The sequence below is a fragment of the Haemaphysalis longicornis genome, unplaced genomic scaffold (genome assembly GCF_048455015.1).
Source record: "Haemaphysalis longicornis isolate Haplotype H1 unplaced genomic scaffold, Haemaphysalis longicornis Haplotype H1 scaffold_7, whole genome shotgun sequence".
In the NCBI taxonomy this organism is placed as follows: Eukaryota; Metazoa; Arthropoda; class Arachnida; order Ixodida; family Ixodidae; genus Haemaphysalis; species Haemaphysalis longicornis.
Genome location: NW_027526422.1, coordinates 74,529,416 through 74,542,343, shown reverse-complemented (window position 1 = coordinate 74,542,343; position 12,928 = coordinate 74,529,416). Strand labels below are relative to the sequence as shown.

The 12,928-nt window shown below is 47.6% G+C and overlaps 1 protein-coding gene across 1 annotated transcript in view; it reads right to left on the bottom strand.

The window, feature by feature from the left end:
• LOC144145968 (uncharacterized) overlaps positions 1-12,483 on the bottom strand; it is a 32,453-nt gene extending 19,970 nt beyond the window's left edge. Inside the window, exons 1-8 of the mRNA XM_077677848.1 lie at positions 12,353-12,483; positions 12,185-12,246; positions 8,996-9,065; positions 8,341-8,483; positions 7,394-7,560; positions 5,467-5,624; positions 3,751-3,858; positions 2,359-2,470 (exon numbers count right to left, since the gene is read on the bottom strand). Coding sequence (XP_077533974.1) covers positions 2,359-2,470; positions 3,751-3,858; positions 5,467-5,624; positions 7,394-7,560; positions 8,341-8,483; positions 8,996-9,065; positions 12,185-12,199 — 773 coding nt within the window. The 5' untranslated portion in view covers positions 12,200-12,246; positions 12,353-12,483. The remainder of the gene's footprint in view (positions 1-2,358; positions 2,471-3,750; positions 3,859-5,466; positions 5,625-7,393; positions 7,561-8,340; positions 8,484-8,995; positions 9,066-12,184; positions 12,247-12,352) is intronic.
• Positions 12,484-12,928: the final 445 nt, after the last annotated feature.

The following is a 12,928-nucleotide window of genomic DNA, read 5'->3' as shown; positions in this document are numbered from 1 at the left end:
GTCATATTTTGTATACTGCGAATCTTGTGAGGCAGACTATATGGAAATAAGGTTTTAAAGATGTTGAAATTTTGAGCGCAGTAGTTGGCCTTTAAGCACTATAAACACGAAAGCAATGATTCTTTCATCCCAAAACATTTGATTTGATTTGCAAACAGTTCTCACCATTTCTATTTGGTCGGAAATCCCACATTTGATACTTGCACACATCTAACAATAATGCGGTACATGTGACCTAATAACACCCTTCGCATGCATGTGCACGAAAATATACATGCAGTTTTGTTTGAAATCAAAGTGCCCTATGGCAGCAGCTACTTCTAATTTCTAAAAAACAAGGAAACAGTCGGTATACTGCGATTACTTGTGGTAGGTAAATACTAAAAACATCCACAGCACTTTGCGTTCTCGTGTGTTCGCAACAATAAGTGAAATTCGTCAGTCTTGAGTAATGACCAACTCCACTGGGCAGGTTGTTCTCTCTCTGCAAACTGATCTCTCTGCAAACCTTTGTTTGTTCAGAATACCATAAAAAATTCTACAATACCCCGAGCATGGGAAAGTTAAATTTGAAGGATTGTTCAGACCCTCCGGACTTACACTAGTCCAATTTCTGGGAATCTGCTAGGGAAAATACCGCCTCCAGCTCACAGTTCCTCGAGAATAACGAATTTGGCTGAAGGAGAGGGAAATTGTGAACAGTAAGAGTGCGAATATTCGAAACTCCCGAATATTGAAGCAAATAGCAGGATATTCAATTCAGCTTCGAATTGATTTGCACAATTCGATAATGTCAAATGTTTTTGAATTATATTTGAAAATTCATAATAGCAAAGGGGCAGTTTCAATAAGCCGATATACAATAAAGGCAACGCTGGCTAAAAACGAGAAATGCCCTGCGAAAAGAGGTGCATAATATATTCTCTGCAACGAGATGGAGCTAGTTGGGCGCGGAATGTATGTCACCTTGAGCCCGTGCAATCGACGGATGGAAACATGCACTGGCTTTCCCTGTTGGCAGCAACAGGCTTCCCCACAATGCAGCGATGATGTGCTGATAAACAGCATGAGGAAAATGCTCTTGGGGAACTCCTCTTATCTCCCAGGCATGAGGCCAACGTGGTCCCATTCAAACTGTCCCGGTCAGCACCTCCTAGATAACAAAGCCAAGCTGTGCTCTGAAGTAGTGCGAGGTTTTCCAAGCAAATGATCCGCAAAGTTGATTTTTTCCCTAGAATGTTCCTTTATATAAGATACCGGGAAGACTGCGTTGTTGCCGAGCTTCATACTCCTAGAGACCTCGCTAAAGCTTTATCAACAAAAAGGCACTCACACTGGTCACCAGCAATGCTAATTTGACAACTGTGCACACTGATTAGCTAGCACCACTCTCTTTACATTTTATATCAGGCACGAAATGCCATTCACAAAACCCATATTTAAGATTACTGCGCATACAGGGTCTTCAAATTAAAACTCATGCACCGGAAGCGCAAAGTAAGGGACCCGCAAGCAGATGGTAGGAAAGCGGGAGGACGGTACCACGACATGAAGCCGTGCCTGGGAGGGTTCACAAATCAGGCAGATTATTGTTAATGCCTCGCAATGCCCCACATCCTCCGTTATTTTCCTAAAGCTGACATCAAAATTCACAGTACTGTTAATGCTTCTTTTAGCAGGTGAGCTGCTTAAGCTTCTAGTTCCACCGCATCTCAAATGGGGAGGGAGCACAGGACAGCTCGCACTGCAGACACAGAGTTTGCATAGCCTGTTGTATTGGGCTCTCGCACGTGCTAACCTGGTCCACTCTGGGACTGCGGATAAAACGATCCGTGCCTGCCAGTCATGAACTTCCAGAAGAAAGTTCAAAAATCCACGCGAGGTGCAACAGCTGGGACTCCAGTGAAGAAAGAGGGGCCGAGCCTAGCTCTGCTGTTTCCCCAGCGTTGCACCACTCGAGGAAGCTGCGCAAATGCTTTTGATAAGGCGGCACATTATTCGTATAGCTTGTCAGAGTACAGTTATACCAGAACTACACTAGTAAACTGAAGCACTCGTGGTTGAGGCAGGCACACAGGAGAAATGTTGCCCCTAGCAACTCCGAATGCCCCATATAAAATATACCGTCATTAACAAAGCCCTGGTGAGCATTTTATGTCACGGAAAAATTGCACCAATTGTGCAAGCTTCAGTTCTTGTTGCTGAATGTTCGCTTTCGTTCAAAAATACTCGCTGCGATGCACTACCCATTCGAACAATCATTTGATTTCATATTCACCTCAAAACCAAAAATCATTACTTACACGTGGCTAAAAATAAGAGCTACCGCATCAAAAAAAAACTAGTCGAACGATGTACCTGTGGCCTTTGAGCTTGTCGGGTGGCGGCACGACCACAGTCTCAGCACAGACGATGTTCGTCTCCTGCCCCGTTACTTCCGTCACGAGAATCGAGGCCTCCGTGTCAACCACTGGAATTCCCACCGGTGCAAATGCACAAGACAGCGCAATGCGATTAAGCAGTAATTCAAGCAGTACAGCAAGGTGCTGCCTCTGCACTTTGAACTATCCCCATTCAACATTTTTTGGCGTTAGGAAGACTGGAACGACGTCAATTTTTCTCGCAATTTTACTTTAACCGCGCTATGAAAATTACAGCGCTTGGGTATGTTGTCTTTTGCTGTAAAATTTGCCATGAGCAGTGCACTTGAAAAAAAAAACTCAGCTATACTCCAGTTATCATTCAAGGCATTCTTGCAAGGGTTCTGAGAAAAGAAAACAAAGATGCCAGAAGGCCAGAACCCGGAAGGCCAGAAAATGTAGAAGCTATGGCCAAACACTAAAAATGCCAATGTTAGGATAGAAATAAAGGGCAAAATAACCTTTTCTTATCCAAGAATTGCAAGTTTGCCATAATGCAACTCTGTTGTACACATCTTCCTTTCCTCTCCTTCCCTTTGTTTCTTCTGTGCACCACGCTGAAGGCGTAATGCTGCTTGTAGGCACTTATACAAATAAATAAATAAATTGATCAAGCAACATTCACTTCCCTTAGTTACTAAGTGTCAAAAACAGTCGCCTAGGATAGAACATACTAAAAACCTGAACTTCAGCCAGGTGGCACATGAGAAAAGGCAAAGCACAACAACAACAAAAAAATTTGGAGGAAAACCGTGGCTTGGGTTGCTCCAGGCTACACTTCCAATGCAAGCGGTCGCCACATTTGCCGCAGTTTTGTTGGTCAAGCTACCTCTTTATGCCGTCCAGGCAACTGTCACATGCGGACGGAATGGTGAATGCACTGTGGCTAGATTTTGCTGGCGGGTAACTGCCTGACATCTGTCTACATAGATAGCGGCTCTTACATCGAATGGGTTCTAAATCCCCCCTCCCCTTTCCCCTGTAATTACGGGGGTCTCATTTCCACTGGCCCCAGTACAGTGATTCAGCTTCTTGTTCAGTCTCCCACCACCAATGGATACAACAAAAAAGGTCCGTTTCGCCATACAATTCCCGTGTCGATCGCAACAATGGCCAACGACGGTGGAGGAGATTATTTGACTACGGGCAATGCAGAGACCTACAACTCCCTTCTCCCAACCAACAATGAGAAAACATGGGCAGTGCAGAACAGGAAGGCAGGACAGCTCTGGCATTGTCCTGTGTGCCTCTCCTCTGCGTTCCAACTTTGAAGACGTTTGAGAACACCGTTTTCAGTGTTTGGATGAGACTCGCTCAATGGCACACGTACCGGCAAATGACGGCACGACCGGCGACTGATCAGCCGAGGCAGGAAGGGGCTCGTCCACAGGGAGGCTGCAACGATGGCCCGAGCGACTGCCCTTCTTCCGCACGGTGACTGTACAGGGGAGACACAGCCGCTGGCTTTGACACTGTTCTGCAGGTTGTGGAAACATTTCAGACGAGCACAATTCCTTCCTCCTAAATTTAAATCCTTGATCCTAACAAATAAACAGAACTGCTGAACCAAGCTGTTGTAAGTGAAGGTAGATGCATCAGAGTTAAAACTGGATAGCGAAAACTTACCATGGTGTCACAGGCAAGCCTTTTTGAGCCCCCGTCACAAGTTGGAATAGCCAAATGGCTGAGAACGAGCAGCAAAGGCAACAATAGCCGAGCCACTTCAGGCCACAACAAGGAGGCAGACAGACGGAACAGTTCATAGCCAAGCAGCTCCTGAAGCTCCCTAAATGCGGCTCTGCAGGCATGAAAGGTCTGCAAGGGCATTGCAGGGCTTCCATGAAGCCCACCGAGATAACACCTGCCCTTGAATCTCTCTTGTTAAAGCGGAGCTTTAGTGTCATCACTGATGCCACTGTCTGAAATATGCCCTGCAGGAAAGCCAACTTCCTCTGACGATGATGATGATGATGAATGACCCAGGGTGTAGTGAAAGAAAAAAAAAAGACTTCCCGTGGCCGGAATAGAACCTGGTCCTTCGCGCTATAAAGCCGACTCCGATTGCTCCATTTCGACACGGTCGAAGCGAACGCCGAGCAGCACGTGCCGATTCATGCCGCACACCCCAGACCCAAGCGTCAGGCCTTTAAAGGGGGGAGACACTGCTTTTAAAAAGCTTCCTTTAATTGTTAAGTAAGCTGAGAAGCTTGTCAGTCTTGCTGCTTTTTTCCCACTGATTTCAAATATGCTGTTATTTTTTGAGCAAGTCAATTAGTTACCAAGATAATTAGAGTTAATTTGTCATTTTTGGAGGAATAGGCAAAACAGTGTTGGTCATATAACTTTAATCTTTACAGTTTCAATACTACGAACCCTGGTGAGTGCAAAAGAGAATCGTTTTTTTGATGCATTACTTGGAACTAATTTTACGGCTCATTAAACCTTGGTGGCACCAGTGGCAAGGAACCACTTCGCAGGCCCATTTCAAACACCAAAGTTTAATGAGCTGCAGCAAAGGTGCAAAGGTAACGACTGAAGCAAAGGTGAATGTTGCCATTGCGGTTCATATATAAAGGGACACTGAAGCAAGTTGTGAACATGCAAGCTTTTAATTTTTTGGCAGATTCGCACGCATGATTTTTTTATAAGTGCATGTGAAAAGGACGCTTCTCTCGAACCTTCCTCCTTGCCAAATAAGCGGCAAATTGAGGAGAATTTGAGCAGACGGCTAGACTGTTCAACCTCCACAGTCTACTCATGAACAAGCAAGGAGGTCAGTATTGATCACGAAATGGGTGCACGTCGATATTTTGAGAGCAACATAGATGCCACCACACTGCAACTTAATGCGGCGTCAGTGTGGTGGTTGGTGCAGCGGACAGTGACCACAAACTGTCTTCTTTTGCCTCCGATTACAGATGAACTTGGGCTCTAGGCGTCTGCTAAACAGCCATTTTATGGACTACACGAGTAACACTGTGCATAGCAGCCCCTCATCAGATTTCGACACCTGAGCGAGCGGCCAAAAGCACCGCCCAACGCCTACCTCTGGAAGAGAGGCTGATCTCTGGTTCGGGTGTTTCGGCGATGTCTTGCAGCGGCTCCTCGACCGCTGTCCTGTCCTCGTCATCCTCCTCAAGCACCATGGACATGCTGCAGGCTTGGTTGCAGAGGCGGCTGCCCGGAGGGTGCAGGGAGGGGGGCCTGCACACACGACAGGTACATCCGTGTGGGGGAAGCGTGGCGAGCACTAAAGCTTGCGACACTGAAAGCCGAAGGTTTGATTGAAGGATAGTCGGCGAGTTTTTGGATATGCAGTAGCAGACCAATTTTTCGGACCTGGAGGGGAACGAAAAATAGTCCGAATAAAAGAGCGGTCCAAAAAATTCGCGAGTCATCACTCCTATAGGACAATTGGTGGTTCCTCGGGAAAGACCGAAATATCCAGCAAGTGCGGATTTTTGGAGTCCGAAAAAACGGTCGGCTACTGTACGTACAAGTACAAACAATACTGTTTATTTGAGTCTTTTCTACCCTGTACGACGACAGGTACAGCCGCAGCATTGCCTCTTTATTTAACCCGTTAAGGGCTTATGACGACCTGAGCTTGTCATAAGCAGTCGCCACTTTTCTCCTTATGACGATCTGTGGTTGCCGTAGGTCTTTCGCAAAGTGCCAAAAGGCTTTTGACGAGCCCAGCTCGTCAAATGGTGCTTTTATATTTGAAACATAGATGGCAGCACACATTTCGTCAATCGGCACTTTTGATTTGATTGATTGATTGTAAGGTTTAACGCGCCGACGCAACGCAGGCGATGAGGCGCGCCGTAGTGGAGGGCTCCGGATTAATTTTGACCACCTGGGGATCTTTAACGTGCGCCGAAATATCGTACACACGGGCGTTTTTGCTTTTCGCCTCCATCAGAAAAGCGGCCACCGCGGCCGGGAATCGAACCCGCGACCTCGTGCTCAGCAGCGCAACACCTTAGCCAAATCGGCACTTTTATACAACGCGAGTTTGCACACTAGATGGTGGAATGCGTGCCTTGTGTTTCTAGCCAGTTATATACACAGATGTGGCCACATCTGTGCGGCGTTCTATATCTCTCTCCCTCAGACGGTGAGAGCGCAAGTGATGAGGACGTCAGTGTTGTGTTCGATTCCTCAAGTGGAAAGAATAACGATGGCATTTAAGGAAAGCGGCTCTGAAATATATTCATAAAACACCTCACGTCCCCCCAGGAATAGGGTATTAAGTGGAATGACCTGAATGACCATAAAACCTTATCTGCCATAAAATATCTGCCACAACCCATAGCCTTGTGCGGGACATGAATGCATGGGGTGGGAAACATGCAAAAACCTTTTAGCGAGAAGGGAAGGGTGGGAGGAGAGAAGAAAAATAAATTAAAGCCGTTGCACTCAATGTGAAAGCTGTCGGAAGTGCAGAGCCGCGATTCGCCATAACGGGCTGTAGCACCTCTACCCACTCACTGATACCACTCGATGCAATTCAAATTTCCCGCCTTCGCAGTGCTCGCGTGCCCCCTGCCTGCAACGGCGCCAGTGGGAGTTCTGTTCTTTTCGTGCTTGCTTTTCCTCCCACGCGTTGCCAGCGTTGCACTGCCACTTTTTTTTCGCTTACTATCGCAAAAACCAACCCAACAAGCGTTCCTAAATAAATGAACACGGGCCCTGCCGGTTAACTACGTATATTTTGCCTTACATGTATCGACAGTTTTCTTTGCACTAAGCAAAGAGGGCATGTATGACAAGCGCCAGCGGTTCACAAGTTTCGAACGCTTCTGACTATATAAGTTGCTGGGCTTTCGAAGCCTCTGGGTTACGCTGCGAGTCCGCGACAACGGAACATCGTGTTGGGTCCAGCGAGTGAGCTACGACGACAAGGCGAGCCCCTAAAGTGCTCTGCACTTAAATTGACACCTGAGGGTCAGAGGTGAAGCAGCACTCACTCTTTGGGCGGAGACTCGCAGGCTGTCTCGTGCAGCAGGCTGCTGGCAGCCGTGAGGGTGATGTTGGCATCAGGGGTGAGGAGGTCCTTGAGCAGGGTGGACGCCCGCACGTGGCTTTCGAACAGCGCCCGGATGTGACCCATGTCGGCCTCCAGCCACCCCTTCAGCTGCGCACAGCACATCGGGAATGTAAGGGGCACACACCAGACATGGCGGTACGCTTAAACGAGTGCACAACACACACGAGGCCCCACCGTTGCATTACATTTAAAAATAAAACCCTGGTCTATGAAACAAGCCAGAGAGAAGAACCCTGGAATATTTGACCACATGGAGGTCTTCACCACACACCACAATCTTGACACATGCATGTATTCATTTTTTGCCACCATGACAGAAACAGCTGTCACAACCGCGATCAGACCTGCACCTTTGATCTGAGCAGCATGAACACCTTAGCCACTGACTGGGCCACCACCATGGCCAGTGTCAGGCATTGCGCGATATTGGCTACTGCCCAATAGCAATGTTTCATGTTGCACAGCGCTTCACATCAAGTTGACAGAAAAGGAAACAGCATTGTGGAGGTTCTCCAAGGCCCCTACCGAGTGTTAATCCCTGAGACTTATCCCGGTGCCTCAAAATATAAATTGTAAGGGTGTCATTTCGGTACTTCGGATAGCATTCAGAAGCGAAAAATTATTTCTGTACAATTCCTTTGCCGCTGTTACAAACAATAAAAACAACATTTTGATTGGCGAGTAGTGCCCAGAGGAACTGCACTGAAGAGGAAAACCCTCAATTTCCAAGAACAGACTGAAACAAGATAAGTCACATAGCTTTTCTGCCACACCTTGACACGCATACACACACACACGCACACAAAAAGGGCAAAGGTTTTCTGCTGAAAGTATTGCCCAAAGAGGAGAAAGAAGGCTGTCCCATACCATGGGCAGGTACAGGTCTTCATTCTTGCCCCACCGGCTGGCAGCCGCCTTGAGCTCTGCCATCTCCGCCCTGGCTGCTGCTAGGGCCCGCACGAGCGCTTTGTTGGCCTTTAGCACGGAAAGCATCTTCCGCTTGTATGTCGCTGCAGACGGGAAAGGAATTGGTACACGTGGCAGACCGTTCAAGACTGAACGAAGCGCCAACAAGGGAAATGCGCATGCACTGAGGGTATGCATGACAAAGTTTTTCCGTTTAACGGAGATTTTCTTTTTTTTAAATCATTAGCATCACTGTCCCAAATATCGGGGTGGCAAATACACACAAATTTTTAACACTGAAGGAGTCAGGGTGTATCACACAAAAAAACATGCACAAGCTTGCCGAATACTACGTTCAGTAAACCTAGAATTGCCAAGAAACAGCATGCCTGTAAACAACACATTCGGATTTTTTTTCGTTCGTGTGGGTCTGAAAGCTTTTGCATTGGGAGGTTGAACAAAGGAGCCCTGGAGCAAATTTACCCGACTGAAGTTTGTGGCTGTGTTGAGTCTGTTTCATTTGTATAATCCCTGGTATCACTACACTGCTGCCTTTAGTCACTATGCTACTGCCCATGCAGTATGGAAAAAGCCCAGAGGAAACGAATGGGCTCACCACACATCTCCTGTGCTGAGGTCACAGAGGTGCTCTTGTTCTTGTGCAGCCATTTCAGATTGTACCTCACCTAAAAAAAGTCAGGAAAAACATTTTGCGCAGATTTAAAAATGCAAAGCAAAGTGGATCACTTAACCACATGAAAACTGGTTCCAATCTACAAGTGGACTTCCCTCATATTATGGCATAGAATTTTTGCATAGCACTACACTGACAGCGACAGCGGTGCATAGTTTCAGCAATAGATTAAGACACCCACAATCGTTGATTTTTTTTATGAATGAACTGCGGCCCATTCTACAGATGTGTTGCAGTTTTTCAACGGGACATTACAGAAGTGCTTGCAGTTTAGGCGTCAAGGTGTGCTGATTATCGCCCACTGATAGCTTTGCAAGCCTTATCATGCCATGGCAGATTTGTTGAAGATTCCACGTCAAAGGCTTGCTTCGCCATCCCCCTTCTCGGGTGGCCAACGAGAGGACTCACTGGCGCTGGTGGCGGGTTGTACCAGTTGTCATTGAGGGATGTCTGCTTTGACAGCCCACACACCCCTCAACAACTGGTATCAACTGAATGGTTCAGCAGCTCAAATCACCCGCAACAGGCCACAGCATGAGTGCAGCCCTTTCAAAACCTCAAAGAATCCCTGAAAGTCATTGATGGAATGCAGAAAAGGGACTGCTCAGTGCAGGATGAAATGAGAGAAACACAGATATTGCTACAGCAAGTTCAGGAGCGATCAGAGTGCAGGTTGGCAATACGATGTTCGTCCTGAGCGCCTTCACTTTAATCTTTTTTTTTCTTTTGCTGTGTTGTAACTTTCAGAATCAGGAGAGAGCCTTTGTTAGAACAACCATTCTCCCTGAATAAGAAACACACTTTGATCTGTCGCCATGACAGAAATTTTGGCGTGTTCGAAGATAACGGGCCCAATGGCTGGAGGGGAGCCTAGAACATTCAGAGCACCCCATCAAAGCAACACACCCGGTCACGCTGCCATCTATGCACCATTCAGTGGAACCACTGATCGACCCCACGCACTCACGCTGACAAATAATTATTGCCTGCAGGGCGTCTAAACATTGCCTTAATAGCGAGAAGCATTCTCAATTTCTGTGTCATAACAGTATGGGAGGCCACATAAAAAAGGAAGGCACTAGGGCGCTGCACAACCTGTGGTCATGGTACTGGATGTCAAAAGTGGTTCCATTTGTTGAAGGGTGCGACTGAACAAGACAAATTCTTCAAAAAAAAAAAAAAGAGAAAACGTAGAAGTCTTATTTTGAACCACTGACGGACTTTTACCAGAGCTGTGCATTCAGTGGCAGACGTAAGGGGAAGTTGGGGTCTCCTGGGCAAAATAGCACTACCACGCCTACAGTACAGTCGGCAAAAGGCTTGTCTATAACGCTTGAGCGGCGAGCACCAAACTGCGTGGGAAACACCAAGAGATAACGCCTGGTTTGAGAGCGGTAGAAAGTGAACATGCGCAGCCCGCATCAGCGCGATGGCTGGGTCCCTCCTCGCTGTGCCTGTCGCCTTGGCTTCCACGCCTTTGACCGTAATAAGCGCTGCATGCCTGCGCTGCCGGGCCGGGAAACAAAAACAGAGATTACCCGACTTAGCGCGCGCTGTGCAAGTTTTTTGTCTGCATTAGCTTTGGCGCACAGCTGTTCACTGCGTCATCGTCCTGACAATACACTGCACGAGTATCGCGTGCACCACTATCGGGTTTCCGCACTAGGCTTTGCACGCCACTGCTGACGGGATAATGCCACAATACTTAATGCACTGTGCAAGCGATCCCGGACGGATATCTAGTCACTGTGGAACACCGGTAGCGATGGATGCGTTTCCGGCGAGTGTTGTTCGTTTTCTCGCATACAGAAAAAACAAGTCTAAATTCTGTAGGGCGCCGCGAAAATTAAGCGTTGCACGTAGTTAAACGCAGCCAACGTTGTACTAACACTCGGCAACGGTCTAATTAGTGTCGCATGATGGCCGCCATGGGAGCAGTCATAGTTGATTTTACCCAAACGGACCAACCGTTTCCGCTCACTGAGTACCCAGAGTCACTGTTAATTATTTATAGTGACGCTGGCTAGTTAGTGAGCGGAAGCGGTTTGGCCGGTTGCGTCGAATCAAGACATACTGCTCCAATCCAGTGCAGCAATCCTCGCAGGTGTAGTTTCGCAACTACAAGTGATCAGTCTGCATTGATTAGAGCAGTATGTCTTGATTCGACGCAACCGGCCAAACCGCTTCCGCTCACTAACTAGCCAGCGTCACTATAAATAATTAACAGTGACTCTGGGTACTCAGTGAGCGGAAACGGTTGGTCCGGTTGGGTAAAATCAACTATGACTGCTCCCATGGCGGCCATCATGCGACACTAATTAGACCATTGCCCTAACACTCGCTAATCTCCACTTTTGTGTCCCTGCCCCGCAGCGCATCTCGCGACGGAAGAAGGTACGGAAGCCAAGGCGACGGGAACAGCGACAAGGGAAGCAGCAATGGAGCTGATGCGAGTCGTGCATGCTCACATTTTACGCTTCTCAAACCAGACGTTATCACTAGATGTTTCCCGCACAGTCCAGACCATGCCGCTCGCGCGGTATAGAAAAGTCTTTTGCCGGCTGTACTAATTCTTTAGTCACCATAGAGACCCTACTCCGCCCCCTCAGATGAGGTCACTCTGGGTCCGGCTGTGGGCGCCCGTAGGTAGTAAGCGACATGTCGACGGAAAGCTTCCTCCTGACATTTGCCCGCTTTGCGGCAGGCAGTCAACGCCAGCACCTTTCTCCGGGATTAGGGCACGCCAACAAGGAAGGCTGTGGACGGCGGTGTCAATGGGGGAGGGACATCCAAAAACTAAAAAAAAGTTGCTCCGCTTCGCTCTTTTCGTGCACCCACATCTTAAGTTCGAATGTGGCCGGAGTATTCTGCAAGGTCATGTCTTCGCAGGGGTTGTCATTCCCTCTAATAACGCACTACTAGACCACGCGCCTTCCATTGTAGATTTGCCGTTTGATTTCCGGCCTTCCCTTCCCGAAATTCGCACCACGCCACGTTGGAACACCGACAGTCAAAGAATTCACTTCAAAATAACGAAGCGCAGGCTTTCAGATACGCAGTATGCAGGCCGTATGCAACATAAGAACGCACAGAAGCAAAGCATGAACTTACGGAAGACTGCGGCATGGTGACGGGTCTTTCGCTATGGTGGGAAGGCGTCGGTTGGACGGCCTCTGCAAAATGAGATGAACGAAGTGCTTTGAGCAATGCGTAGATATAACAAAAAGGGTTAAATCAGGATTGTGCTGCACGCAGTGCCTGCTTTGAAGCAGTACCTACAGTTTAACAAGTGCGCTTCGAACAGAGCCACGTTCAAATCTGGGACGTTTTCGAACTGCACACTGGGGTCCCAGTGTTGCCAAACGTCGGCGAGAAAAACTCGCTAAATGATAACGCGGTTCTGGTGGTTCTGGCGGTGACATTCAGCATGATGCTAAAGGCAGAGCGGGCAGAGTGCTAAAGGTAATTTTTCTTTTGAAGCAATTGTTTAACATCGATACTTCTTGTTTGCTGAAACGTCGTATTTGCGTATTTTTACTCGCGTTTGTTTCTTTGTGTTGTTGCACGAATTACTTTGACTGGTTTCTGTTCCGCGTTCGAGTCTTTTTTTTTTTAATTCCGTTTCTTCTTACGGCGCGAATTACAACAGCAAGCAGACTGACATACACCGCAGCCTCCATAGAATCAGGGTTTTGCGTAGCTGGTGTGCACCAGTGTATCGGAATGGCATCCCAATTTCATTCCAGTTCCATTCCGAGGAATCAGAACTTGTCGCAATTTCATTCCCTTCAATGTCTCGAAATGACAACACTTAACCTATTCCCACTCCTGGAATGGACGGCCAGTTCAATTCCA